The sequence below is a fragment of the Eretmochelys imbricata genome, chromosome 15 (genome assembly GCF_965152235.1).
Source record: "Eretmochelys imbricata isolate rEreImb1 chromosome 15, rEreImb1.hap1, whole genome shotgun sequence".
Taxonomy (NCBI): Eukaryota; Metazoa; Chordata; order Testudines; family Cheloniidae; genus Eretmochelys; species Eretmochelys imbricata.
This window is the reverse complement of record NC_135586.1, coordinates 10,820,698-10,847,011: the sequence shown is the minus strand read 5'-3', so window position 1 is coordinate 10,847,011 and position 26,314 is coordinate 10,820,698. Positions and strand designations below refer to the sequence as shown.

General features: G+C 42.9%; 3 protein-coding genes across 3 annotated transcripts; 2 read left to right on the top strand and 1 right to left on the bottom strand.

Moving 5' to 3' along the window:
- The first annotated feature begins 1,360 nt into the window (after positions 1 to 1,360).
- SRSF9 (serine and arginine rich splicing factor 9) lies at positions 1,361 to 8,105 on the top strand. The gene is made up of 4 exons (XM_077834951.1): positions 1,361 to 1,666; positions 4,504 to 4,673; positions 6,407 to 6,579; positions 7,819 to 8,105. Exons 1-4 carry the CDS (start codon positions 1,452 to 1,454, stop codon positions 7,960 to 7,962), a joined length of 702 nt encoding a protein of 233 aa, XP_077691077.1. The 5' UTR covers positions 1,361 to 1,451; the 3' UTR covers positions 7,963 to 8,105.
- Positions 8,106 to 10,125: 2,020 nt separating this feature from the next.
- GATC (glutamyl-tRNA amidotransferase subunit C) lies at positions 10,126 to 14,934 on the bottom strand. The gene is made up of 5 exons (XM_077834952.1): positions 14,721 to 14,934; positions 13,761 to 13,811; positions 11,755 to 11,921; positions 10,789 to 10,892; positions 10,126 to 10,381 (listed from the first exon to the last, which is right to left on the bottom strand). Exons 1-5 carry the CDS (start codon positions 14,904 to 14,906, stop codon positions 10,323 to 10,325), a joined length of 567 nt encoding a protein of 188 aa, XP_077691078.1. The 5' UTR covers positions 14,907 to 14,934; the 3' UTR covers positions 10,126 to 10,322.
- Positions 14,935 to 14,982: 48 nt separating this feature from the next.
- On the top strand, positions 14,983 to 25,834 carry TRIAP1 (TP53 regulated inhibitor of apoptosis 1). The gene is made up of 2 exons (XM_077834954.1): positions 14,983 to 15,223; positions 22,109 to 25,834. The coding sequence occupies exons 1-2, from the start codon at positions 15,077 to 15,079 to the stop codon at positions 22,190 to 22,192; spliced, it is 231 nt and encodes a 76-aa protein (XP_077691080.1). The 5' UTR covers positions 14,983 to 15,076; the 3' UTR covers positions 22,193 to 25,834.
- Positions 25,835 to 26,314: the final 480 nt, after the last annotated feature.

Below are 26,314 nucleotides of genomic sequence, written 5' to 3'. Positions count from 1 at the left end.
TCTCACACTATGAATTATAATTTTTGCAAAACTAATAGTTTTAAAATAACTTTTCTGTCTGATATTTGTTAAAACTGAAAGGTAACATATTTTAAGCTGAAAAAGGGAAATATTTGTTTTTACATAATGCAGAAGACCTCAACATGAATAAAAAAAGAAAAAAGATAGGACATTTATATAGATAATGAGAATATCCAAAGTCACAATCATAGGATTTTATTCAAAAAATTTGGAATGGATGTAAACCCTAATTTTTTAGGACAAAAACCAGCCTCTATGTGATGGTATTAGGAAGAAACTTTCCTTGTGCAAAGGTTATTTAATAACTAACTATACTAAGGTTTCTTGCACCTTATGTCTCTAAAGCATATGGAACTGGCCACTGCTGGAGACAGGGTACTAGTCTAGATGGACCAATGATCTGATCCGCTATGGCACTTTCTGTGTTTGTAAGTAACACCAAGTATCAGTAAGGCCACAATCTCAATAGGATTTACATACACACAGTAGAACCTTAGAGTTACGAACACCTTGGGAATGGAGGTTGTTCATACCGCTGAAATATTCGTAACTCTGAACAGAACATTATGGTTGTTATTTCAAAAGTTTACAACTGAACATTGACTTAATACAGTTTTGAAACTTTACTATGCAGAAGAAAAATACTGCTTTCCCTTTATGTTTTTAGTAGTTTACATTTAACACAATACTATACTGTATTTGCTTTTTGCTCGCTCTCTCTCTCTCTGTGCTGCTGCCTGATTGCGTACTTCTGGTTCCAAATGAGGTGTGTGGTTGACTGGTTAGTTCATAACTCTGGTGATTCTGAGGTTCTACTGTAAAATGTTATAAGCACATAAATGCAGGATCAGGGCCTGGGGTTATGGGAAAAGTGTATTTCTGTTTTTGTTTGTCTGCTTCCTTCATTTGTTTGTCAGTATTTTGTGTTCAGTCAATTTCCCTGTAGTCTTTCCCTTTTGTGTCTTTCATAGAACAGCAGGGGAGAGAAAGTATTTTTACATGGTATTGGAAAAATCACAAACATTTAAATTGTTTCTGTCACTTTAAGCAAAAAGGGAAATGAAAGGAGAAGGTTGCATATGTGCACGAGGAACGCCTATAACAATCACAGCCCAGGGTGACCGAAACTTGCGTCTGCATCCCCAGGGCAAGTGGCTCTGCCCGCCAAGACTGGAAGCTTGCGCAATCGCAGTAAGATAGGCGTAAGAGCTACGCGCCGGGGCGAGCTGCGAGCATGCGCAATAGTGGGGCGCAGAGCACAACGCATGCGTAACGAAAGTTGTGTGCGGTTGCCGGTGCCTCCTCCCCTTTAAGCGGGTTGTTTAGTGTCCTCCGTCAGGAGGTGGCGACGCGGTTTTTGGGGCTGGGTGTGTGGCTCGGCTCGCTCCTACCGGGTGTGTGCGCGCGCGGCGTGGCGCGGCGCGGCGAGGATGTCTGGCTGGGAGCGGGAGATGGGCTTCGGGCCCGGGGGCTCGGGTCGGGGCGGTGCGGGGGACGGGCGGATCTACGTGGGGAACCTGCCGGCGGACGTGCGGGAGAAGGACCTGGAGGAGCTTTTCTACAAGTACGGCCGCATCCGAGACATCGAGCTCAAGAGCAAGCGCGGCCTGGTGCCCTTCGCCTTCGTGCGCTTCGAGGACCCGCGGTGAGCGGGACGGGGGAGAGGGCCCCCGGGAGAGCCAGCTCGGCCTGAGGCGGGGGGAATCCCTCCCCCGGGTCCCGGAGCCTGGAGACGTCCCGCCCGGGCAGTTACATCCGCTTCCCGCCCCAGCCCCTCGACAGGAAACTCCTCGGCACCAGAGCCCGGGCGCGCACCCCCGATCCCCCGGCCTGGCCGGACGCCCCTCCCCCGGAGAAGGAGCCTACCGGCCTGCTGTCTCCTAGCGGGCAAAGCCCTCCTCCCCCAAGTCCTCCGGCACCCTTCCTGCCCCATGCGTGGCTCCGGGCCGCTGTGCGCGCCCCACTCCCGGACATTCTCCATCTGTATCCAGGCAATCGCCCACTTCCCCCGCCCAGCAGTCTTCCCTAGGAATACATGACAGTGAGGCGCACAGCAAATCTGTGACTGGGGACCTGCTCTCCCCCCTCCGAGCTGACGGAACTCTGCCTGAGTGACACCGTTACATCATCTCTTAAAAGAACACCCAGAAACGGCCCTATAAGTCGTTTAGTTTCCCCTTTGTATTAATTAAAATTTGTAGATTTTCCACTTCTAATCCAAGATGCTACGGTCCAGTGTGTAATGTCACAATTTTATCTGCATGGAAGCAATTGTAATATTACAGACACCCAGGTTTGAGCTTGCGGGAGAAGTGAATTGATTCACTTTGGCCATGTAAATTATTGTGTGTGTGTGTGAGAGAGAGAGCACAGATGGATTGGGTTTGAAAACTTTAAACCCAGTATGGCTGTAGTCCTCAGCCAGGAATACTGCTTTGCACAACACAGTTAATAAGTAAATAATGGACAAGTGTGAGGGAGGAATACATACTCGTTATTGTCCTCTTTAATGAGTTAAGTTGATTGCAGCTGTCTAGATAAGGAGAATTCAGAGAACAGTTATCTTAACTTTTTCAGGTAGCATCAAAGGGGCTTTGGCAAGCCTGGGGAATGTTTTCACTGGGTTCCAGTACTAGCAGTTACAAACAATTTGTAATGTACCACCCAGTCCCAGACTCAGAATTTCTGTTCATCTGACTATACACATAAAGGTCTTATCATCTTCTTCGTCTCTTCCCTTTTAAAAAAAGAAGTCATTCTAGTTGATACTTAAGCACAACTCCGAAACTCAAACAGATGCTTTCCTGCAGCAATTATAACTATTCACCTCCACCACTATTTACCATGCAGGTATATGATTTTGTCTCTAATATGTGTATACTGTGGCTAAGCACAGTTATTACTGGTGAAATGCATCTGAATTTCCTAATACTGTGTTTAAAATATCACCATGACAGTGAATAACATGTCTGCATTCATTATTTTTGAATCAGGTTTTATGGATATATTGTAGATGCCTCCTCAGACATTAGAGACACTTATCTCTTGTAACCATTTTTGGCTTAGCAGAGACACTACCTCACAGATTGCCAGTGACAGGGAAAGCAACATCCCTTTGGCAGTTACACCACTTATTTTCAGGGAAAAGAAAACATTTAACTGAGAAAACAATGTGGTTTTTTTGGCTCTTTTTTAATGTAGATTAACAGTTTGGCGGGGAGGTGCATAAGAGTCGGAACTATGTGACCAGCCATTTCTCCATGGACCATGAGCCACTGTGTTATGGACCACTGGTGGATCAGACCCAGTTTGGGAACCACGCTTCTAAAATAAGCCCATGTAACACTCAGGCAATCTAAGAGGAAGGGGTGTTCTTTAACTAGGTTATTGGGTAGATTGTTTTGTTTATAGATATTTTGTTGATGGTTCACAGGAGTTTAAATCTGTAGTCCCTCCTGCCTTTTTTTTTTTTTTTTTAAACATATAAAAATAACCCTCTCTCCCATCCCCTGTGACAGTCTAAAGAGAAAGCCACACCTTGATAAGGGTGACCACAATGAGGTCCTGTTCCATGACTAGAGCTCATAGGCGCTATGGTAATACAAATAGCAACTAATAACAATAGATGCTAAACGTCTCAGGATTGGGATGCTCTGCTAATGCACTCTCTGTTCTCACTATCTTCCAGTGTTATTTTGACCTTACGCAGTACTTTTTGAAATTCATTTTAGAGAGGGTTTGCACACGTGTAAAGTTCAGCTTGCAGGGTCTGAATTTTGAAAAGATTTGTGTTTAAACAAACAGTTATTTTGTGATTGTATATAACTTTGCAACTAGTTTCAAGGTTTAGTTTTCAGTTCATGCCCTTCTGCACGCATTAGTGTAGACTTGCTGGGATGGAAAGTGAGATTAGGTCTAGTCTTTAATACAACATCAGAACTCTCTCAGGAGAACAAATATCCCTTGTATATAATTATGCAAGCCAAACCACCATAATGAGGCAGTTTCTAATAAGAGGCTTATTAGTGAAGGTAAAGTATTTGCCCTCACTGCCTGCCAGATTATGAAAGAGCTTTGTTCCATGTGGATCAGAGTTCAATCAGAATGCAGGCTTTCTGAGAAATTAAGTGGAAAATGGCCCCTGCTTCTAAGCATAGTGGATAGGCTGAACCTGTTGGTAGATGCAAGATAGATAATGTGACTCTCCTGTGTTCTTTCCAGTGAACATGGCTGTAACCTGAAATACATGGTGCACAGGAACATAAGAGCTTGGAAAAAGCTTTTAACAGTTTACAGATATAATAGTGGAGCCAGCCACTGTTGGCTGATGAACCCATTTGAAACTCCTTCAAAAAAATCATCAAATATTTTTGCAGCTACTTTAAAACTGCAATATTTCCTAACCCGCTTGATGGCCCACTGAGATGTTGGGAACCACTGACTGAGCATCATTAATCACTGATTCATGTTATTTGTTTGCAGAGATGCAGAAGATGCAGTTTATGGGAGAAATGGTTATGATTATGGTCAATGCCGACTGCGTGTTGAGTTCCCCAGATCCTCCCGAGGTCGGGGTGGAGGTTTTGGTGGGGGGCTGCGTGGTAGGAATGGCCCTCCGTCACGACGTTCTGAATTTCGAGTCCTTGTTTCAGGTATGTTACCTTCCACACTTCAATCTGGCTAGGACTCATCCTAATGCTGTGCCTCATTGTATTGTGTCCTTGTCTCGGGAAAAAGGAGCTTCTCATATCACTGGAATAGTTTAAGGTTTCTCCTGTATCATGAAACCTCTTCCTGTAAAGGAGTATCCCGGTGTAGTTCCCTTTCTGGTTTGACTTGAGCAGGAGTCTTGTTGCTTTTTGGAGCGCATCTTGGTGAATGGTGAGCAGAAATTTCTTCATAAGGGGCCAGATGTGAACTCAGTCTTGGATTCTGAAATGTACCAGCGTTGTGTGAGTGGACAGGTGGGTAGAAGGAGGGAGAACTTGGGCACCATTCTTGCATGATGAAAACAGTTGGTCTCTAGGTGGAATGGTACCTAACATTTCATCATAATTAGAAAGGATTTGTTAGAGATATCCTGTGATGTAATACGCTCTGATAGGTGTTGACATTTTGTTCATTAAAAAAATAAATAAAGTGTGGTCTGTACCTCAGCACCTCCACATGATCTACTCACTATGGGAAAGAATGACTAAGGCACTGTGGAAGGGAGCCCCCTCAATCAACCAAAGGATTCCTAAGGGACTTCATACAAAAAAACAAAGAAACAAACTGAAAAGGCCATTCAAGTAGTGAGTTGACATTAGGAAATGGGAGTGGAGGGGGCCCTTTGTGGGAGAGAAATGAAAGTATGTTTGGAAGTTCTGCAATGCATATGAAATCCCAGGAGGAAATTCAGTACTCCCTGACAGCGGATGCTTGGAATAGTCCATAAAAACCCATACCTATATGTCTCTCCCGAAAACATGCTTATCTCCATGCATCACCTTAAAATACCCACATCTCCATTTCTCTGCATGCTCCTGTGACTTTATGGCTAAAAAAATAAAATGTTCCCTGTAAGGAAGCCACTCTACTGTAGCAATAAAATATCTTCAGCATTGCAGCAGGATCTGAACGCTATCCATTGAAACCAGGAGTACATCTCCTCTTCAGGAGCCTGGGAGGGCTGGGGGAGAATAACTGAAAATCGTCCGATTTTTTGACATGAGAACGAAAACCTGCATTGGTAAAGGGTATTGTGAAGCCTTCTTGAAAATTGCCAGGACCAGCAGTACATTAGAGTCTCCGGCATGCTGCGGGGCAGGGAAACTCAACCCTTTGCCTTCCTTTAGGTAAATGTGCTGATAATTACAAGCTAAACGCATGTGGTTTTGCTCACTACCAGAGGATGGAACTGCTGGAATCTCAAATTAATACAACTGATATGAATGGGACAAGCCAATCTTGGATGGGGAGCTGAGCTTGAGGAACCTTAAGGAAAAAAAAAAAAAAAAAGTCCTACTTTGAGAGCAAAATCTTCATTACAGACGTACAGGGTTTGAGGGGTGGTTCTGGATTACTTTACAACAGCACAAATAGCAGATTCCTCTGAAATCTCAGCACTATGAATTCCAGAGAGACCCAGGGACTATCTTACTGACAGGAGGCCCAAATTTTGTACCTTCCACGGAGGGCTCCGCTGCTGGTTTTCTGGAATGGAACTTAGTGCTATTTTTTGGATCTCTCCGTTCTTATTGCAGTTCTGATTCTATGGAAAAGTCACAAAGCACATGGAAGTGATGGAGCCCTTGGCATGGCAGGGTCAGCATCCCTGGGACAGCCTGAGTAGATGGCCTTTTTGTTTATATGGTGTCTTATGTTTTGTGTTCTCCATGCTCAGGGCTTCCTCCGTCAGGCAGCTGGCAGGACCTGAAGGATCATATGCGTGAAGCTGGTGATGTTTGTTATGCAGATGTACAGAAAGATGGAATGGGTGTAGTTGAGTTTCTCCGCAAGGAAGATATGGAATATGCACTGCGTAAACTGGATGACACCAAATTCCGCTCTCATGAGGTGGGTTCGTGCCTTCAGGGGAAGAGCATATGTGTGTACAGTCATGGAGGAACATACACTTTTTTTTCCTTGTCATGCTGCTCTCAGGAGGCATAAGAACAGAACCTAGTGATAACATTGGAGTTGGTGGTTAATAGTGACCTGTTATAATATAAAGGGTCTTTCCTACCTTTTGTGGCACATACCCCACTGTGGCTTGGCATGTTAGGGTCTTGGCTCAGTGAGTGAAGTAACTAATATTGGATTTTTTAAAAATATAACATTTGGAAGGGGCAGGGCTCAGACAAGCCCGTTTATCATAGCTGAGAGCTATACTGTTGGCTGCACCCTTCATTACCTGGAAGCCAAGAATTTGGACTTCTTGCCTCTGACTTCTACAGGGCAAGCTAGCTTGCTGTGGCATTCTCCCTTTGGCCACAGTGGCTCACAGCCTTCTCCTTTCAACTAAGCCAACTCATGTTGCCTCTGCCAGCTGGGGGCTTTGTCAGCAAACTACAGCACTCCCCCAAAGAACAAGCTGAGTGAGCAGCTGTGTTGGTTGCTATAGCTGTTTTTCCCATGCCCCAGCATGGAGCCTCTTCTTCTGGTGGTCTCCTGGTGTCTGAGCCAGTAAACTACAGCTTTTTCATTCTTGGAGCTGTGCTACTTCATTGCAGCCACCTTCCCATGGCTGAGCTGTTCTGCTCCAACCATCCCCTCAGCTGAAGGCTGAGTATGCTTGCTGTGGAGATTTCCTTACAGAACTTGAGGTGCTGATACATGATCGTGACCTGAGAGTTCGGCCTCTCCTTCCTGTGCTGAAGGACCGTACTAGTATCTCTAGCTATTTCCCTCCAGCAGTTAAGGATGGAGTCAGACCATTGGGACCTTCACCCTCTGGTTGTACTGGTTGCCACAGCCTCTTCCTGTGTGGTGGATGTAGGAGGCATTTGTCCATGGTCCTCTTCTGGCTGCTGAGCCTCTGCCCTTGCAGATGATGATGATGGCTAGCAAGGTATTTCTCACTAGTACATGTACAATGTTGTTTTGTAACGTACCTCGTCAAGGCATCAAGTGCCAGCGCAGAGTTTGACCCAAGCAGCAGCAGATGGATTTATACTGCCCTCTTTGTGGAAACTCCAGTCTTTGGTTATTTATGCTTTGGTCTTAAGCTCCATTTGGTGTTGTTCATACTAGTGGAGGACTGTTAATCAGGATGCAATGTAAATGTTTGGGTTTTCTTCTTTGTTTAAATTTCAGGGTGAAACTTCCTATATCAGAGTCTGTCCCGAAAGAAGTACCAGCTATGGCTACTCGCGGTCCCGTTCTGGTTCAAGGGGTCGCGATTCTCCATACCAAAGCAGGGGATCACCACGCTACTCATCCCCCTTCAGGCCATACTGATTCCATCCAACAGGGACTTTTTAAAAATGTGAATTGAGCCTCTTTTTTGCTCGGAATTTACATTCCAAAACTGATGGATATAGTCTTTCGTAGGAGCTCTTTGTTTTTCCTTTTTATTCAATAAAAATCTTTTTTTTAATGACTTACAGTTTTTACTAGGGAAATGTTGGTAATGAAATATTTTGAACCTCTGGAGTTCAGTTTTGTTTTTGGTTTGGAAAATGTCAAGTGTACTTTTCCCCCTCCTAACTGAGGAAAAATAAGCTTGAGAATTAGTGCAGTAACTATTGGTGGCTTGTCTGCAGGATGGTGATAAAAAGCAATGGAGTGACTGTATGACTCAGCCTGTTGTGTAGAAATATATTTAAATGTTTTAGTAACTCACAAGCGGTGGTTGTCTTTTGTACAATTAGAGGAAGATCATTGTATTAAGAGGAGGTGGGAACAGGTGCAAGCCACTCTGAGGTTGTGGGCTGCTAGCTGCCTAAATATGTACTGAGAGAGTGATTCTCTCTTGCAGCATCAGAACAGTGCACTCTAGAATGGCAGGTGGAGGAGGGCTGAACTGCCTGAGGGCATTTTCACACAGGGGATGGTATTAATCTTAATGAGCTGGCTTTCTCCCCTTTACAATAACTTAGTGAGGGGAAAAAAAAGGAAAAATAAAATTGTGCTATAGCATCTTTTTCAGTTAGAAATCTCAAAGTGCTTTATGCATTTATCAAGCATCTCTACGCTTATGCAAAAGTACTACTTGTTTTAGGAGTAAAATGCCTAAAATTACAATGCAGCTAGAGTGATTTATATGAAGTTACGGAGTCAACGATAGGACAAATAATAAAGTCCAGGAGCCACGGCTCTTCTACTAAAATTTCTCTAAATAATAATAGAGCACTTTTCATCCATAGATCTGAAAGTGCTTTACATAGGAGGCTGGTATCATTATCACCATTTTACAGATAGCATATGTGAGGCACAGAGGTGAAGTGACTTGCCAAGGGTCATCCAGGAGGGTAGTAGTAGAGCGGGCAATAGAACCCAGATCTAATGAATGCCGGTCCATGGCTCTAACCATTAGCACAGTGCTTCTAGCCGAGGCTTCTCTTGGAGCTCGTGGCTCACAGTGTCTACCTAGACTACAGAAGCTTGATAGACTGCTTAATTTTCTAAAATCTGCTCTGATGTGTGATCAAAAACATTATTGTGCATCTTTATTTCACACCTGACTGCACATGTCTAGCTTCCATGTAGTGGAGTTATTAAAAATAAATGACAGTTCTGCTGCCTCAGCTAGAGAATTTCAGCAGTGCAAGCAATTGCAATGCTTAACACCTTCTGTATCCCATAGAAGTGCTTTTAGTGGTGGACAGACACTGGCAGTGTTACTGCAATTACAGTCGCTCTGAGCAAAACCCACAATGGTTGCATCATGCACCAGCTCACCACGCTATCAACGTGGACAGAAAGCAGTGGGACTTCATTTGTACCAGGGCAACTAGTCTTCGGAATACACTTTCATAATGGCCCTAGAATTTTTCCAGTTATCTGTCTGAGCAAGGATCTCCCCCCTAAAGCCATTATTTCACTTAGGAAACAAGCATGTTTCCTATATAACCTAAAAACAAATTTAGGTACCTAATTTACAAGCACCAAACTGGACGAAGCACTGGTTAGAGTGCAGTGTATATAGATGTGGAACAAGATAGCGTTGACATGGAGGTGCTTGGTAGAAGCAAAAAAGTTCTTCAAGATTGCAGCAGCTAATAAATAAAGTGCTTTCTTAGTCTGTAGAGAAAAGTGAGTTCTTGCCCTTACTATACCTAGTAGGGGCAAAAAGCAGTTTTATGTAGCATTCTCCGATGTGGGACTTTGAGTAAGTATCAGATCACTAAGTGACAAGATGGGAGAAGCTCCAAATGAATCTAAGTACTGCAACATTCTACTCACTCTGCTTATGTAATTTGACAGGAAAGTAAAATACCACCAGTTTCCCTCCCCCAATCAGCAGGGTTGATGTAGGCAGCTATTGGTTCTAGAGTGCTAACTGTGCATGATATTTTCAAGGTTGACATTCGGTAAGCTTCACCAAATACAGACTAATCAGAGGCACTGAGGCCAAACTTCTAGACTTGTAAATGGCCCATAGCCTTCCACCTTTGTGTATACTGGAAAAAGACACCAAACCTTTAATTTCAAAGTAATCTTACAGAAGAAAGGAAGGAAGAAAAATCAAATAATTATCTGAGGGTGTTGTTCTTGGGATTAGACATTTGCATCAAGATACTCCATAGCCATGGTTGCATATATGCCAATTCTCACAGATGACTTAAAAGCTGAAGCGGCATTCCAGACCTTGACTTTCACTCGGAGACTTGCAGAAAAGTGTCTCGCTCCTCTAGCTTTGGTAAAGGGATGTTACCTAATAGCAAACAAAACAAACAATGATAGCAGGAAACAAACTGCTCCTTATTTAGTCATTCGTACTACTCAACATACACTTGCCCATGCGGCTCACTTTAAAAGCTTACAACTGACTAGCTTTTCCCCTGCAAACAAACTCCACTTTAATTTACGGACAGTTAGAAAAAGTCAAATGTGTTCAGTAACATTAGGGTAGGATAAAACAGTTTACTTACTACACAACTACTGGCCAAGTAATAAAAAGCTAAACACCAGTGTTTCTCCATGGGTGGCCAAAGCTATCATTGCTGTATTTCAGTATCTTTCTGCTACAGGCCAGTGCATTCAACTGTGGCAGGTGACATCTCTCAAGCCATCTACCTGGGCTTTATCAAGTGAAATGAGTTATATATAAAAAGGTGGTACCTGGTGGGGCTATGAAATATTCCTCAACTGTTTCTCTGGCATTTCGCAGAAGCTCCTCAGTGCAAGTGCCTTCTGTGATGTTATCTTCTCTGAGATACAGACATCTGAGGAGCATAGGAGACTACTAGCAATTTCTGAGACTACCTTCTTTGCCAACTAAGTACAGGAGCATCTGGTACTGGATATAAAGTCATGCCCCTAGAGCCAGGGGGAGATTGCCTGGCTCTGAAACAATTAACATTTATCTTCTAACCTTGTTCCAGTTCAAAATGCTATTAGCATATCTTATAGTTCTTGTTTGGAGCCACTGGCAGGTAGGTGAGCAACCTCAACTTCCCTCCTGCCTGTCAGGCTCCACATACAACCATACAAATGATCTACTGTAAACTACAGTGAAACCTTGGGAAATTTCTCAATGTCCTCAAATCAGCAGGACCTTCAGCACTGAGCTGTACATGGACACAAGCACAGAAGTGCTGCATTGGACTTACTGCTCAAGATTGTTGGCACTACTTTGTAAAAAGCTGAGTGAGACAAACCCTATATGAAAGTGTACAGTCAAGATGACTTCTTGACCAACTAAAGCTGCAGCAGATGTGACAGCAATACACAGGCTGCCTACTTTATAACAAGAGCAGCAGGGATAAGCACATTCTGAAGTGACTGAGGATCTTTTTCCAGGGCATTTGGGGAACAGCATGTTGTGACATGAAGAATCCGTGCAAGATACATTAAGGAATTGAAGTACATCTTTGTCATGCTTCTGTGCCCAGTTCAGGGATGCTACACAGATGCTTTTCCTACATAGAACCACATTGACATAGAACACTAGATAAAGCTTTTTGTGGAAAAGGAACCAGTTTCATAGCTGGGATGATTAGTGAAAACAGTGTTTCTGTTGAGACTATGGATATAAACGTCTTGGTAAGTTAACAGATAAGCAGGTCACTAGCCATGATTTATTACCTATCCTCTAGTACTGAATCCATTGGTTCTACCCCTTCTGTGTTGACAGCATGAAGTTGATCAGCAAATTGGATTGCTTTCTCCAGCCGTTGTACACCCTCCCAGTCGCGGAAGTCAACTAGTGCCAGACGCTCCAGGTGATCAAGCACTTCCAAAGTTACTTTTTTCTGCAGAAAGAAGGAAACAAAGTCACAGATCTAGGTCCTAGAAGGAGGCTGCCACATACTGATGAGTTGGTGTGGGCAGAGATGAGTAAGTTATAAATATTGCTGCTAAAATTCTTTAGTGTAAAAGCATTTCTTGTTCAAGAAATATTATATTTAAGCATCTTGATTTCTTTTGCTGTATTTTATATTTCCTCATATTTTTAGTGAAACCAGATTGGAAGCTCCTGAAAAGCACACTGCCAAATGGATACAGCAATGTAGCATGAGTGCCCAGCTTTTTGTATGAACCAGCATTCCCGCTATCTTTCCCCTCCTCATTTGGTGTCTAGCAAAGGTAAGTCAAAAGAGCTGTTACTCTTATAACCAATACACAGAACTCCACAAGGTAGCTGGCTAGAGCCGTGGCTCTCAACCTTGCCAAACTACTGTACCCTTTCAGGAGTCTGATTTGTCTTGAGTACCCCCAAGATTCACCTCACTTTAAAAACTACTTGCCTACAAAATCAGACGTAAAAATACAAGTGTCACACCACACTATTAATGAAAAATTGCTTACTTTCTCATTTTTACCTTGATCATTATAAAATAAATCCATTGGAATATAAATATTATACTTACATTTTAGTGTATAGTATATAGAGCAGCATAAACAGGTCATTGTGTGAAATTTTAGTTTGTACTGACATTGGCAGTGCTTTTTACGTAGCCTGTTGTAAAACTAGGCAAATATCTAGATGAGTTGATGTACCCCCTGGAAGACCTCTACGTGCCCCTGGTTGAGAACCACTGAGCTAGAGGAGCCATTGATCTTCTCTCCATAGACCTAGCAATGTGGGGCAGATTCTCAACTTGGGTAAACTATCATTGTTCTGTTGACTTCAGTGGAGCCTGACAATTTATAGCAGCTGAGATCTGTCTAAGTTTGAGTGATCTGTGAACTATCATGCTATCACAAGAACACTTGATTTAAACAAATGCTGCCCCAGAACACCATCAGGTTAGTTTAATTATTTAGGTTGTCATTAATTTTCAAAGTAAACTGATTTTGTGTAGCTCTGTCTTCCAAGTTCCAATCTGCACTAACATGGCAGAACTGTTGGGTATAGAGTTTAGAGCAGGGGTCTCAAACTCAATTTACCTTAGGGCCAGTGCCAGTCCTCAAATCCTCCCAGCAGGCCAATAACATCACTGAAGATGGTGTTCAGAAAAGAAAACGTTTATATTGTATTTTTTATTTCAAATTTCTTAGAAATAATAAAATTGTCATAAAATTTTATACAATTCTTCGCCTGCTGGGGAGTTTAGTGTTTGTCAGACACCTGGTAACGCTTCAGTTCTGTCAGTTTGTTGATGTTTGGCCTCCGTGACTGAGCAGTTGAAAACTTCAGGATTGCAGCAAGGTGTGCATCAGATAGTTGTGTTCGCTATTTTGACTTGTTTATATTCATTGTGGGGGAAAAAAGTGACACTGCCTCCATGGCTGACTCTGCCTGGCAACTAATGATGCTGCCTCCATGGCTGACTCGGCCCGGCAACTAGTGATGGTATCTCTGTCCCTCTCCCCTAGCCATTGGGAGCTGTGGGGGACAGTGCCTGCAGCAGATGTTGCCAGCAGTATGTCCGCATGTGTCTCTCCTCCACGGGCCGTAGTGGGGAGGTTCTCGGGCTGCAGATGGCCCGCGGGCCGGGACTTTGAGACCCCTGGTTTAGAGAAACTGTCTTGAGTTTTGATTTGATTAATTTTACCATTATTTCCTCTCAAATTTGCAATTACTAGCTAACAGAAGAAAGTTACATTGGCCAGGTCTATGTTTAAATGTTTTGCTGAATTCACCATACCTGAGGGAGTGGTCTCTGTTCCACATGCTGCCATGTTGGGTTCTGGTAGACCTAAAGTGGAAGAGGTAGGCAGTGATAAATATGCAACAGTTGTTTAAATATTTAGTGTGAATAATCTCAGATTATAGACACATTGTCTTAAATACTTGTAAATGAATTCTGTTTTGTAGGGGAAATCAGGTCTAGAGAGAATGAAACTAAACCAAGAAATAAAGTTGAAAGATTAGCTGTAGTGATGAATCAGAAGATGCAAACCAAAATATAGTTTGCACTTTTGCAGCTCAGGGCATCTCAAAATGCTTTAAGGACAGGGAAGCCAACTGAAATTGTGACTTGCCAAAGGAACAAATAAGGTTGTGGTTCAGAACCCAGGAGTCTAACTCCCAGTCGTATGCTTTAAACATTAAACAATATTTGCTGTCTGAAACTTGCTAGCTGGTATAATACTCATGCTTATTAATTTGACGTAAAAAGTGGATTATATTTTGTAATCTATTGTTTTGCAGCTTTTAATTTGACTAATAAAAGTTTTGAAAATTAATTGCGTTAGAAATTCTGTCTTCTAGCTACAGTCTCCTTGCTGTATTTGTATGTGACAGTACCCTAAGTGTAGCCCCTTGAATAGATCCTGATCCCTCTACGCAGCTTTGGGATTTGCTCCGGTCCATAGAGTGGAGACTGACCTATCCAGTGTTATGTATTCTGCTGCCATAATGCTAGGCTCCCGCTTATAACGGTCACCCTTTCACCACCACTCCTACAAGGCGTCTCTATGCTACTGCCACCGCTTGTATGGAGGTTGGATGGGGGCAGTCGATTAAACATCCCCGCTTCTCCTTCCCTCCTGGGGCGGGCGGCTGATGTCCCCACATGTCTTGCTATAAGGCCCGCAATGTATGAAGACCACTCGGATATCATGGGCGCGGACCTAACCCCTCCTCTGTAGCTCCGGGGTCTCACCAGGCCTCTCTGCCGTGGGTCCCCCGCCGCTTCCTGCCGGCTGTCGCTCCGTCCCGAAGCAGCCTGCGTGAAGCGGCTTCCTAAGGAAAGGCCGGCCCAGTGCGAGCCTCCTGCTAGGGGAGCGCCCCTGATGTAGCGGCTGAACCGCACAGCCCACATTCCCCCCACCCCTCCGGACTTCCGCATCCGGGATCCATTCTTAGGCAGCTGAGCGGATGTGTGTCATCGCGCTGCGCTCACTAGCGTCCTAGGTGAACAGGAACTACGTCACTTGGGAACGCCGCACTTCTTAGCAGCAGGGGCGGCGGGAAGGGCGGCGTAAGGCCGTGTCGCTTCCCTGGGCCTGCGGCTCCGTCATGAACAGCGTGGGGGAGGCGTGCACGGAGCTGAAGCGCGAGTATGACCAGTGCTTCAACCGCTGGTTCGCCGAGAAGTTCCTCAAGGGGGAGAACGCGGGGGACCCCTGCGTGCAGCTCTTCAAGCGCTACCAGCTCTGCGTGCAGGTGGGGGAAGTGGGCCCGGCGCGGGGGAAGGGGAGCGAGTCGCCATTGGGCGGGGCGAGTGACCGTGGGGAAGGACCCTCGAAGGGAAGAGGGAGGGTGGGGGTGTCCCCTGGCTTCCTCTTCCGTCACGGGGGGAGGCCTCCCCCGCACAAACCCTGCCTAGCCAAGCGCTGCGTTGGGCAAGTTGGCGTCTCAGCTGGCGGCGCTCCGGCCCCGCCTGCCCTTGAGCAGGGCTGCGAAGGCGTGGTTACGTTTGGGTTCATTGGGGCAGAGTGACTGGGGAGTACCATAGATGGAAGAGGAAGGCTTGCTGTGTTACCCTGGTGAAATCACTTAGCAAAACCAGGGCTCAGAAAAGCCATCTGTGAAATGTTTCGGGGATAGCTGTGTTAGTCTGTATCAGCAAAAACAACGGGGAGTCCTTGTGGCTGATCATCTGATGAAGTGCGTTCTAGCCCACGAAAGTTTAAGCCTAAATAAATGTGTTAGTCTCTAAGGTGCTGCAAGGACTCCTTGTTGTGGGTTTTTGGGGTTTTTTTTTTTTAACTGTGAAGTGGGGATAAACTTATCCACTTCAGAAGGGTGGTGGTGTGAAGATTAAATTCCTTTGTATTTTGAGACCTGGGTATTACAGTAGGTCTCACTATTGTTAAGTATCATTTTGAAGATGAAGAAATCACTTGTGATGAGACATTTAAAATCGTATTAAAATGTTCATAGTTTGCAAGACTTCTTGGGACAGGAATCAGTCAGATTTGACTCATTTTCTTCAAACTTCTCTTCGTTTGAGACCCACATTAATCTGAGAGACTTGATGTTATAGAGACTATTCATGATTTCCATGGTGTGTGTAACCTGTTTTGTTACTGTCAGTACTGATAGAATATTTCACTCACTCATACATCATTAAATTCTCAAACATTAGTGATGACCTCTCTTTCCCCTCTCTTTAATTGCCTCTTATGCAGGGGGAATTTAACTTTCAGTCATAAGAACGGCCATACTGGGTCAGACCAAAGGTCCATCTAGCCCAGTATCCTGTCTTCTGACAATGGCCAATGCCAGGTGCAACAGAGGGAATGAACAGAACGGGTAATCATCAAGTGGTCTATCCTTTGTTGCCCATTCCCAGTTTCTGGCAAACAGAGGGTAGGGATGCTATCCTTGTCCATCCTGGCTAATAGCCATTGATGGATCTGTCCTCCATGAATTTATCTAGTTCTTTTTTTGAACCCTGTTACAGTCTTGGCCTTCACAACACCCTCTGGCAAGGAGTTGCACAGGTTGTGCGTTGTGTGAGGAAATACTTCCTTTTGTTTGTTTTTAAATCTGCTGCCTATTAATTTCATTTGGTGACCCCTACTACTTGTGTTATGAGAAGGAGTAAATAACACTTCCTTATTCACTTTCTCCACACCGTCCTGATTTTATAGACCTCTATCAAATCCCCCCTTAGTCATATTTTTTCCAAGCTGAAAAGTCGTCTTATTAATCGCTCCTCCTACAACAGCCGTTCCATACCCATAATAATTTTTGTGGCCCTTTTCTGAACCTTTTCCAATTCCAATGTATCTTTTTTGAGATGGGGCGACCACAACTGCATGCAGTATGCAAGACGTGGGCATACCATGGATTTATATAGAGGCAATATGATATTTTCTGTCTTATTAGCTATCCCTTTCTTAATGATTCCCAGCATTGTTTGCTTTTTTGACTGCTGCTGCACATTGAGTGGATGTTTTCAGAGAACTATCCTCGATGACTCCAAGATCTCTTTCTTGAGTGGTAACAGCTAATTTAGACCCCTCATTGTATATGTATAGTTGGGATTGTTTTCCAATGTGCATTACTTTGCATTTATCAACATTGAATTTCATCTGCCATTTTGTTGCCCAGTCACCCAGTTTTGAGAGATCCTTTTGTAGCTCTTCGCAGTCTGCCTAGGATTGAACTATTTTGAGTAGTTTTGTATCCTCCGCAAATTTTGTCACCTCACTGTTTACCCCTTTTTTTCCAGATCATTTATGAATATGTTGAATAGGAGTGGACCCAGTACAGACCCCTAGGGGATACCACTATTTACCTCTCCATTCTGAAAACTGACCATTTATTCCTATCCTTTATTTCCTATTTTTTTAACCAGTTACCAATCCATGAGAGGACCCTTCCCTCTTATCCCATGACCGCTTACTTTGCTTAATAGCCTTTGGTGAGGGACCTTGTCAAAGGCTTTCTGAAAATCTAAATACACTCTATCCTCTGGATCCCCCTTGTCCACATGCTTGTTGACCCCCGCAAAAAATTCTAGTAGATTGGTGAGGCATGGTTTCCCTTTACAAAAACCATGTTGACTCCTCTCCAACAAAATTGTGTTTACCTATGTTTAAGAATTTTGTTCTTTACTATAGTTTCAACCAGTTTGCCCGGTACTGAAGTCTGGCTTACCGGCCTGTAATTGCCAGGGTCACTTCTGGAGCCTTTTTAGAGGTCCCTTAGTATACCATATTCTGTAGTCTCTGCATCATTGATTTGTCTTTCTCTGTATGTTCTCCAGTGTTTTGTTTTTCATTAACAAGAAGAGGAAACATCCTCATTATATTGAGCTTTCTATAAAGAACAGCTCAGTGAAATGAAGATATCTTTATTGGAAGTGCAGTGATAGTGAAAAGCTGATACAATTTATGGGTGCCCTATGTAACTCAGTATAGTAGGTTATTTTGAGTGCTAGGTATGTCTAGGATTGTGGGGGGTTTTGAATGGCTGAAATTTCATAAAACAATGGACTTAGAACGGCTGTCCAAAGAGGCATTATTACTTTATTTTTTTTTACATTGCTAATCTCACTATTGGCTCATGTAAGGGCCCAGGTCCTACATGCTGCTGCAAGTGGGTGAATCCCTGTGTTATGAGCCTCATTAACTTCATTGGGACTCCATACAGGCATAGAGATCTGACCACATGATCAGGGCCTGATTTGTTGCCCCCTAGATCTTCTGCATTCTTGAAATTGAAGTCTAATTGGTTGATATATTTCTGGGTCTCCTTTGTTTAAAAATTGTGACAATATTTGGCTTTTTTGTTCAATTGCAAATTATTCCATCTGTATTCCAAATAATCAAAAATTACAACTGGTGGTACTTCCTTCTGTTCATTAAAAATCTTTGGATGCCCTCTTCAGGCCTTTTGTTTTGAGACATTTACTATTACCAAACCTATTGATTCCAGTTGAGATTTTGTTTTGCTGTCCTCCTCTTACATTTGCTCATAATATGCATTCTCTTCTTCCTTATGGTTAAACACTTTATTGGTTGCTTTATATTTAATATTCCTATTTTTCATCCTAACTCTTAATCATTCTTCAGATGTATGTGGACAAGTATCTTATGTTCTTCTACTCTCCTGGTTAGCATGATCTTATGCTCTTTTTTTGTTTAAAGTTATCTTCTTAAGGGGTGTACCTTAATTTGACTCATTCCTTTATTTTCTTTTCTAAACTCATTTAATTTGTGGTCCCTTGCCTTTGCTTTTACATCTGTTAGCCTTTGACTGTGTATTGAGAGGAAAGGATATCTCACCTTGTTGCATTCACAATGTTCTGAAATAAATGATCCTGAACAAAGTTGGCGGGGGGGGGGAACTCTTCTATTCTAAAATTGATTGTGTGTGTGTCACTAATAGGTATAGCACTTGAGTAGCTAAAATTGCTGACTGGCTACTTTCTTGATGCTCTTCTCATTAAGAAATGCTTTTTGTACTTTTATTGACTTACAGTATATATATTACACATACATGTGTTCTGAAGTCTAAAAAAAATGGGAGGCAGGCCACTTGAGAATCTGAGTAAAGAAAAAAGGTGTTTTTAAAAAAATGACATGGTAAGGGTCTACTGTAGACCTCCAAATCAGGAAGAGAAGGTGGATAAGATATTTATAAATGAAGCAGACATCTCCATATCCAAAAGACCTGGTAGTATCATGGGACTTTAACTACTTGGACATCTGTTGGAAAAGTAATATGGCAAAATACAAAACTTCCAATTAGTTACTGGAAAGTATTGGAGACAACTCTTTCCCCCCCCCCCCCCCAGAAAGTAGAGGAAGTAACTAGGAGGACTACCCTTTTAGATTTGATTTTGATTTAACAGTGAGGAATTGATAGTGCATCTGAAAGTGAAATGCAATTTGGATGAAAGTGATCATGAAATGATAGATTTCATGATTCTAAGGCAAGGAAGGAGTGAGAGCAGCAGAGTAAGGAAAAAGGACTTTAAAAAAGCAGACTTTTTAACAAAACTCAAAGAACCGGTAGGTAAGGTCCCATGGGAAGAAAATCTAAAGTGGTGGGGATGGGGGGAGTAGTTCAGGAGTGCTGGCAGTTTCTCCAGGAGACAAACTATCCCCATGTGATGGAAAGATAAGAACAGTAGGAGGCCAATATGGCTCTATCAGGAGCTCATTAATGACCTGAAAATCAAAAAGGAATCCTGCAAAAAGTGGAAACCTGGACAAATTGCTAAGGAAGAGTACAGAAGAAATGCACAAGCATGTAGGAACAGAATCAGAAAGGTTAAAGCAAAAAATGAGTTACACCTAGCAAGGGACATAGAAGGCAATAAGAAGTCCTTTTAAATACATTAGGAACTAGAGAAAGATGAAGGCAAGTATAGGACCTCTAGTTAGCAGGGGAAGAGAGCAAATAACTAGTGACCTCAAGAAAGCTCAGGTTTCTGACACTTATTTGGCTTCAGTCTTCACTAAAAAAGGTTAATGGTGACCAAATACTCAACACAATATTAACAACAAGGGGGAAGAAATGCAAGCCAACATAGGGAAAGATCAGGTCAAAGACTATCTAGATAAGTTAGGTGTATTCAAGTCAGCAGGGCCTGATGAAATTCATCCTAGAATACTTAAGGGACTAGCTGCAGCAAACACTGAACCGTTAGGTTTCAGAGTAACAGCCGTGTTAGTCTGTATTCGCAAAAAGAAAAGGAGTACTTGTGGTTAGTCTCTAAGGTGCCACAAGTACTCCTTTTCTTTTTACTGAACCGTTAGTAATTGTCTGAGAACTTCTGGAGGATGGGTGAGATCCCAGAAGACTGGAGAAGGGCCAACAATAGATATGGCCCTAGTGAAAAGCAGAACAAAGAGGACCCAGGGAATTATAGACCAGTCAGCCTTTTGATGCATTGAAAGATACTGGCACAAATGTTTAAAAATCAATTTATAAGCACATAGAGGTTAATAGAGCCATAAGGAATAGCCAGCATGGATTTGTCAAGAACAAATCTTGCCAAACCAACCTCATTTTCTTCTTTGACAGGGTTACTGGCCTAGTGGATAGGGGTAAAGCAGTAGATATGATATATCTTGATTTTCTGGGTTTTTGACGCATATGACATTCTCATAAGAAAACTATGGAAATATGGTCTAAATTAAATGACAGTAAGTTGAGTGCACAACTGGTTGAAAGAATGTACTCTTTATCAATGCTTCACTGTTAAACTGGGGGGGCATCTCAAGTGGGGTCCCGCAGGGATCAGTCCTGAGTCCCCTACTAGTAAATGTTCTCATTTATGACTTGGCTAATGGAGTGGAGAGTGCTTATAAAATGTGCAGATGACACCAGGCTGGGACGGGTTGCAAGCACTCTGGAGGACAAGATTAGAATTGAAAAGGACTGTGACAAATTAGAGAATTGATCTGAATTAAACAAGATGAAGTACTTTGCACTTCTTTATTGAATTTCATTTAGGAAGGCAAAAATGCACAACTACAAAATAGTGTATAACTGACTAGGAGGTAGTACTGCTGAGAAGGATCTGGGGCTTATAATAGATCACAAATTTAATACATGTCAACAATGTGATTTAAATTCATAATTGCAAAAACAGCTAATATCATTCTGGGGTGTATTAACAGGAGTGTCGTATATAAAGACATGGGAGGTAATTGTCCTACTCTTCTTGGCACTGGTGGGACCTCAGCTGGAGTACTGTGTCCAGTTGTGGGTGCCACACTTCAGGAAAGATGTGGACAAACTGGAGAAAGTCCAGAGGAGTGTAACAAAAATGATAAAATATTGAGAAAATCTGACCTATGAAGAAACTTTTTTTTTTTTAAACCTAAGTGTTACCTTGAGAGAAGGCTGAGGGGGGAGGGGTGGCCTGATAAAACTTTCAGATATGTTAAGGGCTCTTATAAAAAGGATGGTGATGAATTGTTCTCTGTGTCCACTGAAGATAGGGCACAGTGTGGACTTCATGACATCTCAAAGTTCCTTCCAGTCCTACATTTCTATGATATAAAACTTAAATTTGTACCTTCCTTAATCTCTCCTATAAAGCTTAATTGCAGTCACCTTTACTTATGTTTTTACTCGCTATATACACATTTTTAACATGTATTAGTTCTTTCCTCCCTTTCTTCTATGACCCTCCTACACAAAGCTTTACAGACTATTATTGACATTCCAGTTGAAAGAAGGGGCAGTCAGTGCTTTTGTAACAGTCATCCTGTCAATTTCTTTCATGATACATTACTCCATGAAGATTTCATCTGTTGCCTTGGTTCTTCTGCTCACAGCACTGAGACCTCATCTTCAGGTCCCTCTAGCTTCTTTCACTCACCGCACCAGGTGTAATTCCTCTCAACATATGGATGAGAAGTGTTGGTCTAGGGCTTGGATAAATTTATCTGATGGAGTCTTGGCTACAATTCATACTATATTCACGGTAGCTCTTTGAGCGTGTCTGATGGTATGGTTTGATGGAAACCTTAATAGCAACCTTGATTGGTCTTAAATTATACCAGGCAGGGAACATGTCTTTATGTAGAACCACAAAACATTATTAAAACAAATTTGCTTTTTTCCCCCCCTTCCTAGAAAGCTATTAAGGAGAAAGACATACCCATCGAAGGGCTGGAATTCATGGGTCCCAGGAAAGGAAAAGCTGAAAACTCCTCCTGATCTTGTTTGGACATCTTGTGCCATTACAATGACCTTTTTGGACTTGGAAAAAGAACGTCACAAAGACTAGATGATTGCCTTGGATTAGCTGTTATTTCTGCCTGGCTTTTTAAGAAGCAAGAAGTCTTTTCTGCAGTTCCTTTCAGCTAGGTTGTGTGGCAATTACTGTTTCATCCTAAATGAATGTTGTTGGTGGTCTGGCATCATGCGGTGTGTGAATAGCCTTTTTATCAATTTATAATCATAAGTGAATGTACTCTGAACAGGGGAATATTTATTGAAATGGGTTTAGATATTAGCTGATCTATGATCAGTTGCTTTTTTATTTATATAACATTAAGACAATTTTAAATACTGAAATTAATGTGAAAGGGGTTAATTTACGTATTGGAGTGTGCTGCTCGATTTTTATTGGGGATAGGGTTGGTTTCAGTTTCCTGAAAACTGATGTGCTACAGCTTTGCTTCATATTGTGCAACTGTAATGCTGCCATGAAAGGCCCACTGCTGGAGTTGCAATGATTTTTGTTTGAATGCACAAGGTGTTGTTTTAATATAGAATACACATCAGTCAACTAAAGTTATGCTTGACTAAATGAGACAACTGTCCGGTTAAACCTGCCTGTGCCCTTTAAGATGGGAAGGGGCCAGCCTGTCACAGAAGTGAATAGGAGCAACTGCTTTCAGAAGGTATTTTCAGCAGCCTTGGGCAGTTCATGCACAGAGCTGAAAAGGCACTGACACTACCTTGAACTTAACTCTATACTACTGAATGGCTGTTGCCCCATAAATAAAGTTTCAACAGTGATTCAATTACACTTCACTTGTTCTTCTCTAACAGGCACCCCCACCCCACATGCACAGAAACACTCCACAGATTAGCCTCAAAATCATGAAGTTAGATGTCTGCTTAAGTTAAATATTTGAATTAGACAAGGGATTCCTGCTTTATGACACTCTAAAACAGTACCCAACTGTCAGTTGGAAATTTGTCTTCCTGCTTTGTAATAAGAAATCTGAAAGGAGAGGGAGAAATGCAACTTTACGATATACCCCTGCATGAAAACTGATGTCCTAAACCAAAATGTAGCTGGCTGAAGTCTGTTTTCAAGAGTTATTTAAATTTGATTTAGTAACATCAGGAAATGTTGAGTGGTGAGCTTAGTGTAGCATGTAAAGGATTAATCAAGAACCAAGCTTGTTTTCCAAATTTCTTTAGAGACTTCTGTTTAGCTCCCTTCCTTATACCAATGCACCTTGCCCTTTAGCCTTCCTACTGAAAAAGACTTTTTCCCATAAGGAGGCTCCTAATGGTGTTTAACTCAAGTCAACCTGAAGTCTATGAAAAACAAAGCTTCCCCCTTCTGCCCCCAGCCTTTCCTCCCTAAATCCCTCTGGAGGTCTTCAAGAATGGATCCTTTTTTCTGCAGACAATGTAGCTGGAGAAAGCAAGAGGTGTAGGTGACTCAGAACAGCAGTTAGTTTCCCCCTTCTCTGAACCTAAGGTTTGCAAAAGGAGAAAATCCCTCCTGAGCCTTATGAAGGAGTTGGGGGAGGAAGTTTCCTCCCCAAGAACCCATCATGAGCACAGGGAGAAGCTGAAGGAGTGAGAGGAGGAGTCTCCTCTATTGATGTTGCTTCTCCTCTCCACCAGACAAGTTAACTGTTTCCATTCTTTTGGATCATAGGACGGTTTCAGTCCTTTGGAAATGAGTGAGTTAATAGGACAGGAGCTCTGTTCCTAGGCACCTTGTAGGATCTAAACAAGGGGACAAACCTTTATCTTAATGAGACTTTTTGTAAAAATTGGAACTTCTTTATTACAGGCCAGAGGAGAACTGCAGCTACCGTGCTCTGGCACAGAGAATGATGCGTGAGCCTTTTGACCAACAGATGAAAACAGACTTCTCCTAGACTTTTTAGTGCAGGGGTGGGCAAACTTTTTGGCCTGAGGGCTGCATCGGGATTCTGAAATTGTATGTTGGGGCTGGTTAGAGGAGGCTGTGCCTCCCCAAACAGCCAGACATGGCCTGGCTGCTGCCCCTTATCTGACCCCCCCTGGGATTCCTGCCCCATCCTACACCTTCTGCCGCTGCTGTCCCATCCAACCCCCCGTCTCCTTCCTGACTGCCCCCCCTGTGACTCCTGCCCCATCCAACCCCCCCCTTCTCCCAGACTGCCCCCAGACCTCTTGCCCCTGACTACCCCCCAGGATCCCTGCCTCATCCATCCTCCCTGGCCCCTGACTGCCCCTTCCAACCCCTCCTCTCCTTCCTGACTGCCCCCCTGGAACCCCTGTTCACACCCCCACCACCCCCTGAATTCCCCTGCCCTCTATCCAACTCCTCCCTGCCCTATTACCGCGCTGCTTGGAGCACCGGTGGCTGGCAGCACGGCTGCACCAGGACAGGCAGCCGCACAGCACAGAGCACCGGGTCAGTCCGGGCTCTGCAGTCCTGCTGCCCAGAGTATTGTGCTGTGTGGCGGCGGGGGGACACCAGGGAAGGGGTTGGGGGCTAGACTCTCAGGCCAGGAGCTCAGGGGACGGGCAGGATGGGCTATAGTTTGCCCACCTCTGTTCTAGAGGCTGCAGTGTGCCTACTATTGTAGGTTACTAGAGTTTGCAGGAATTGAGTTTGTCTCCTAGTCCTCATAACAATTTAAAAAAACTCATTAAAGAAATGTCCATAACTTCAGTAAGATGAAAATTAATATTTCAGCTGTTTAATTGCTGTAAGTACATGCTACCATTAAAAAACCTCCAGAAAATACAGTTAAGGTTGCAGTTCTCAAACAAAGTCCCTGATCTACCTTAACTGTCCCTAGTGATGCTCTGAGAATAGCAAACTCCTGTGATATTATATATTCAGAAGATTCATTAGCCCAGTGACTAGAACACTTTAGAATGTCTTAAGGGGTTGTGTGGCTGTTAGGCCATACACAGCACCCCAAAAAAATAATCATAGTGTATGGGAGCCAATCCTCCCCCCCCTCCCCCCATCTTCAGTATGGGCCTGATCCTGCCAGCTACTGAGGGCATTCAGCTTCCTACAGCAAAAACTTAGATAGAATCAGTTTGATCTTGTAAGGTGCTAGCACCTTGTTCTCCAAACAGCACTAGCTGTATTATTAAAAACAGCACTAGCTTATATTTCAGCCTCATACACTCATGAGAGCTAACATGAAAAAAAATAGTATGATAAAAGTCACCAATAAATACCAGGCATTTATGTATGAAACAAGTTATAAAGCCAGTTTTCTTTGGAGCACTCCATACAGAGAAAGGGAGATGGTAGGATGGCATCTTTGGAGCCAGAGTTAATGTTCATTGGGAATGCTGTTTGAGATATAACTTAACATTCTTTAAGGATAGTGTGCACTCTAGCCCTGTCTGCAACTTGCACTTCACCTCAATGAAGTGTTTTGGGTGGGAGGAAAGAGGCAGATATGCTAACGTTAGAGTATTATTATCCCAACTCTGGAAAAACTGTTTCATCAGCTAATACGATTAAGCCAGAAAGTGCCTTATACTGAGCTTTAACATAGGAGGAAACTTGCTTTAGCAACCACATGTATTCTGCTAAGATGCTGTGTGGGCTGTAATAATGGGGATGAAATAAATATTGTGAAATGGGGGTAAATAGTGTCTTGTAATGTTCACTTTAGAATTTTTCTTTTGGCTTATTTGTCATTCTCCCTCCAGCTAGAAGATAGGTAGAAATAGAATAGCTGAAGTTCTTTAGAGAAGGGTAGTACTGATCCCTGAACAGTATAAATTAGCTTTTCCCCTTACTGTATTGGAGGAATTTATGCTTACTTTTAACTTTATTTTTACAATAGTGTATAGCTTGCTCATGGTGAGGACAAAGCCTTCAGTCCCTGCAGCATTTAAGAGTTTCTGGCCCATATTATGTTTTATATGTAGTCATACAGTTGTTTTTCAAAGTCTGCAGCTAGAGTACTTGTGACCTGTGCTTTAGCTTTTAATGTTATAAAGGAGCAGTAGTGAAATAAGACTCTGGTAAAGTGACCGGTAAGTACAGGAACATAGTAGAAAACAAGCTGTTGCTCCATTGCATCATCTATATGGTACCACCCTTCATTTGTGAATTAAGCTTGTTTT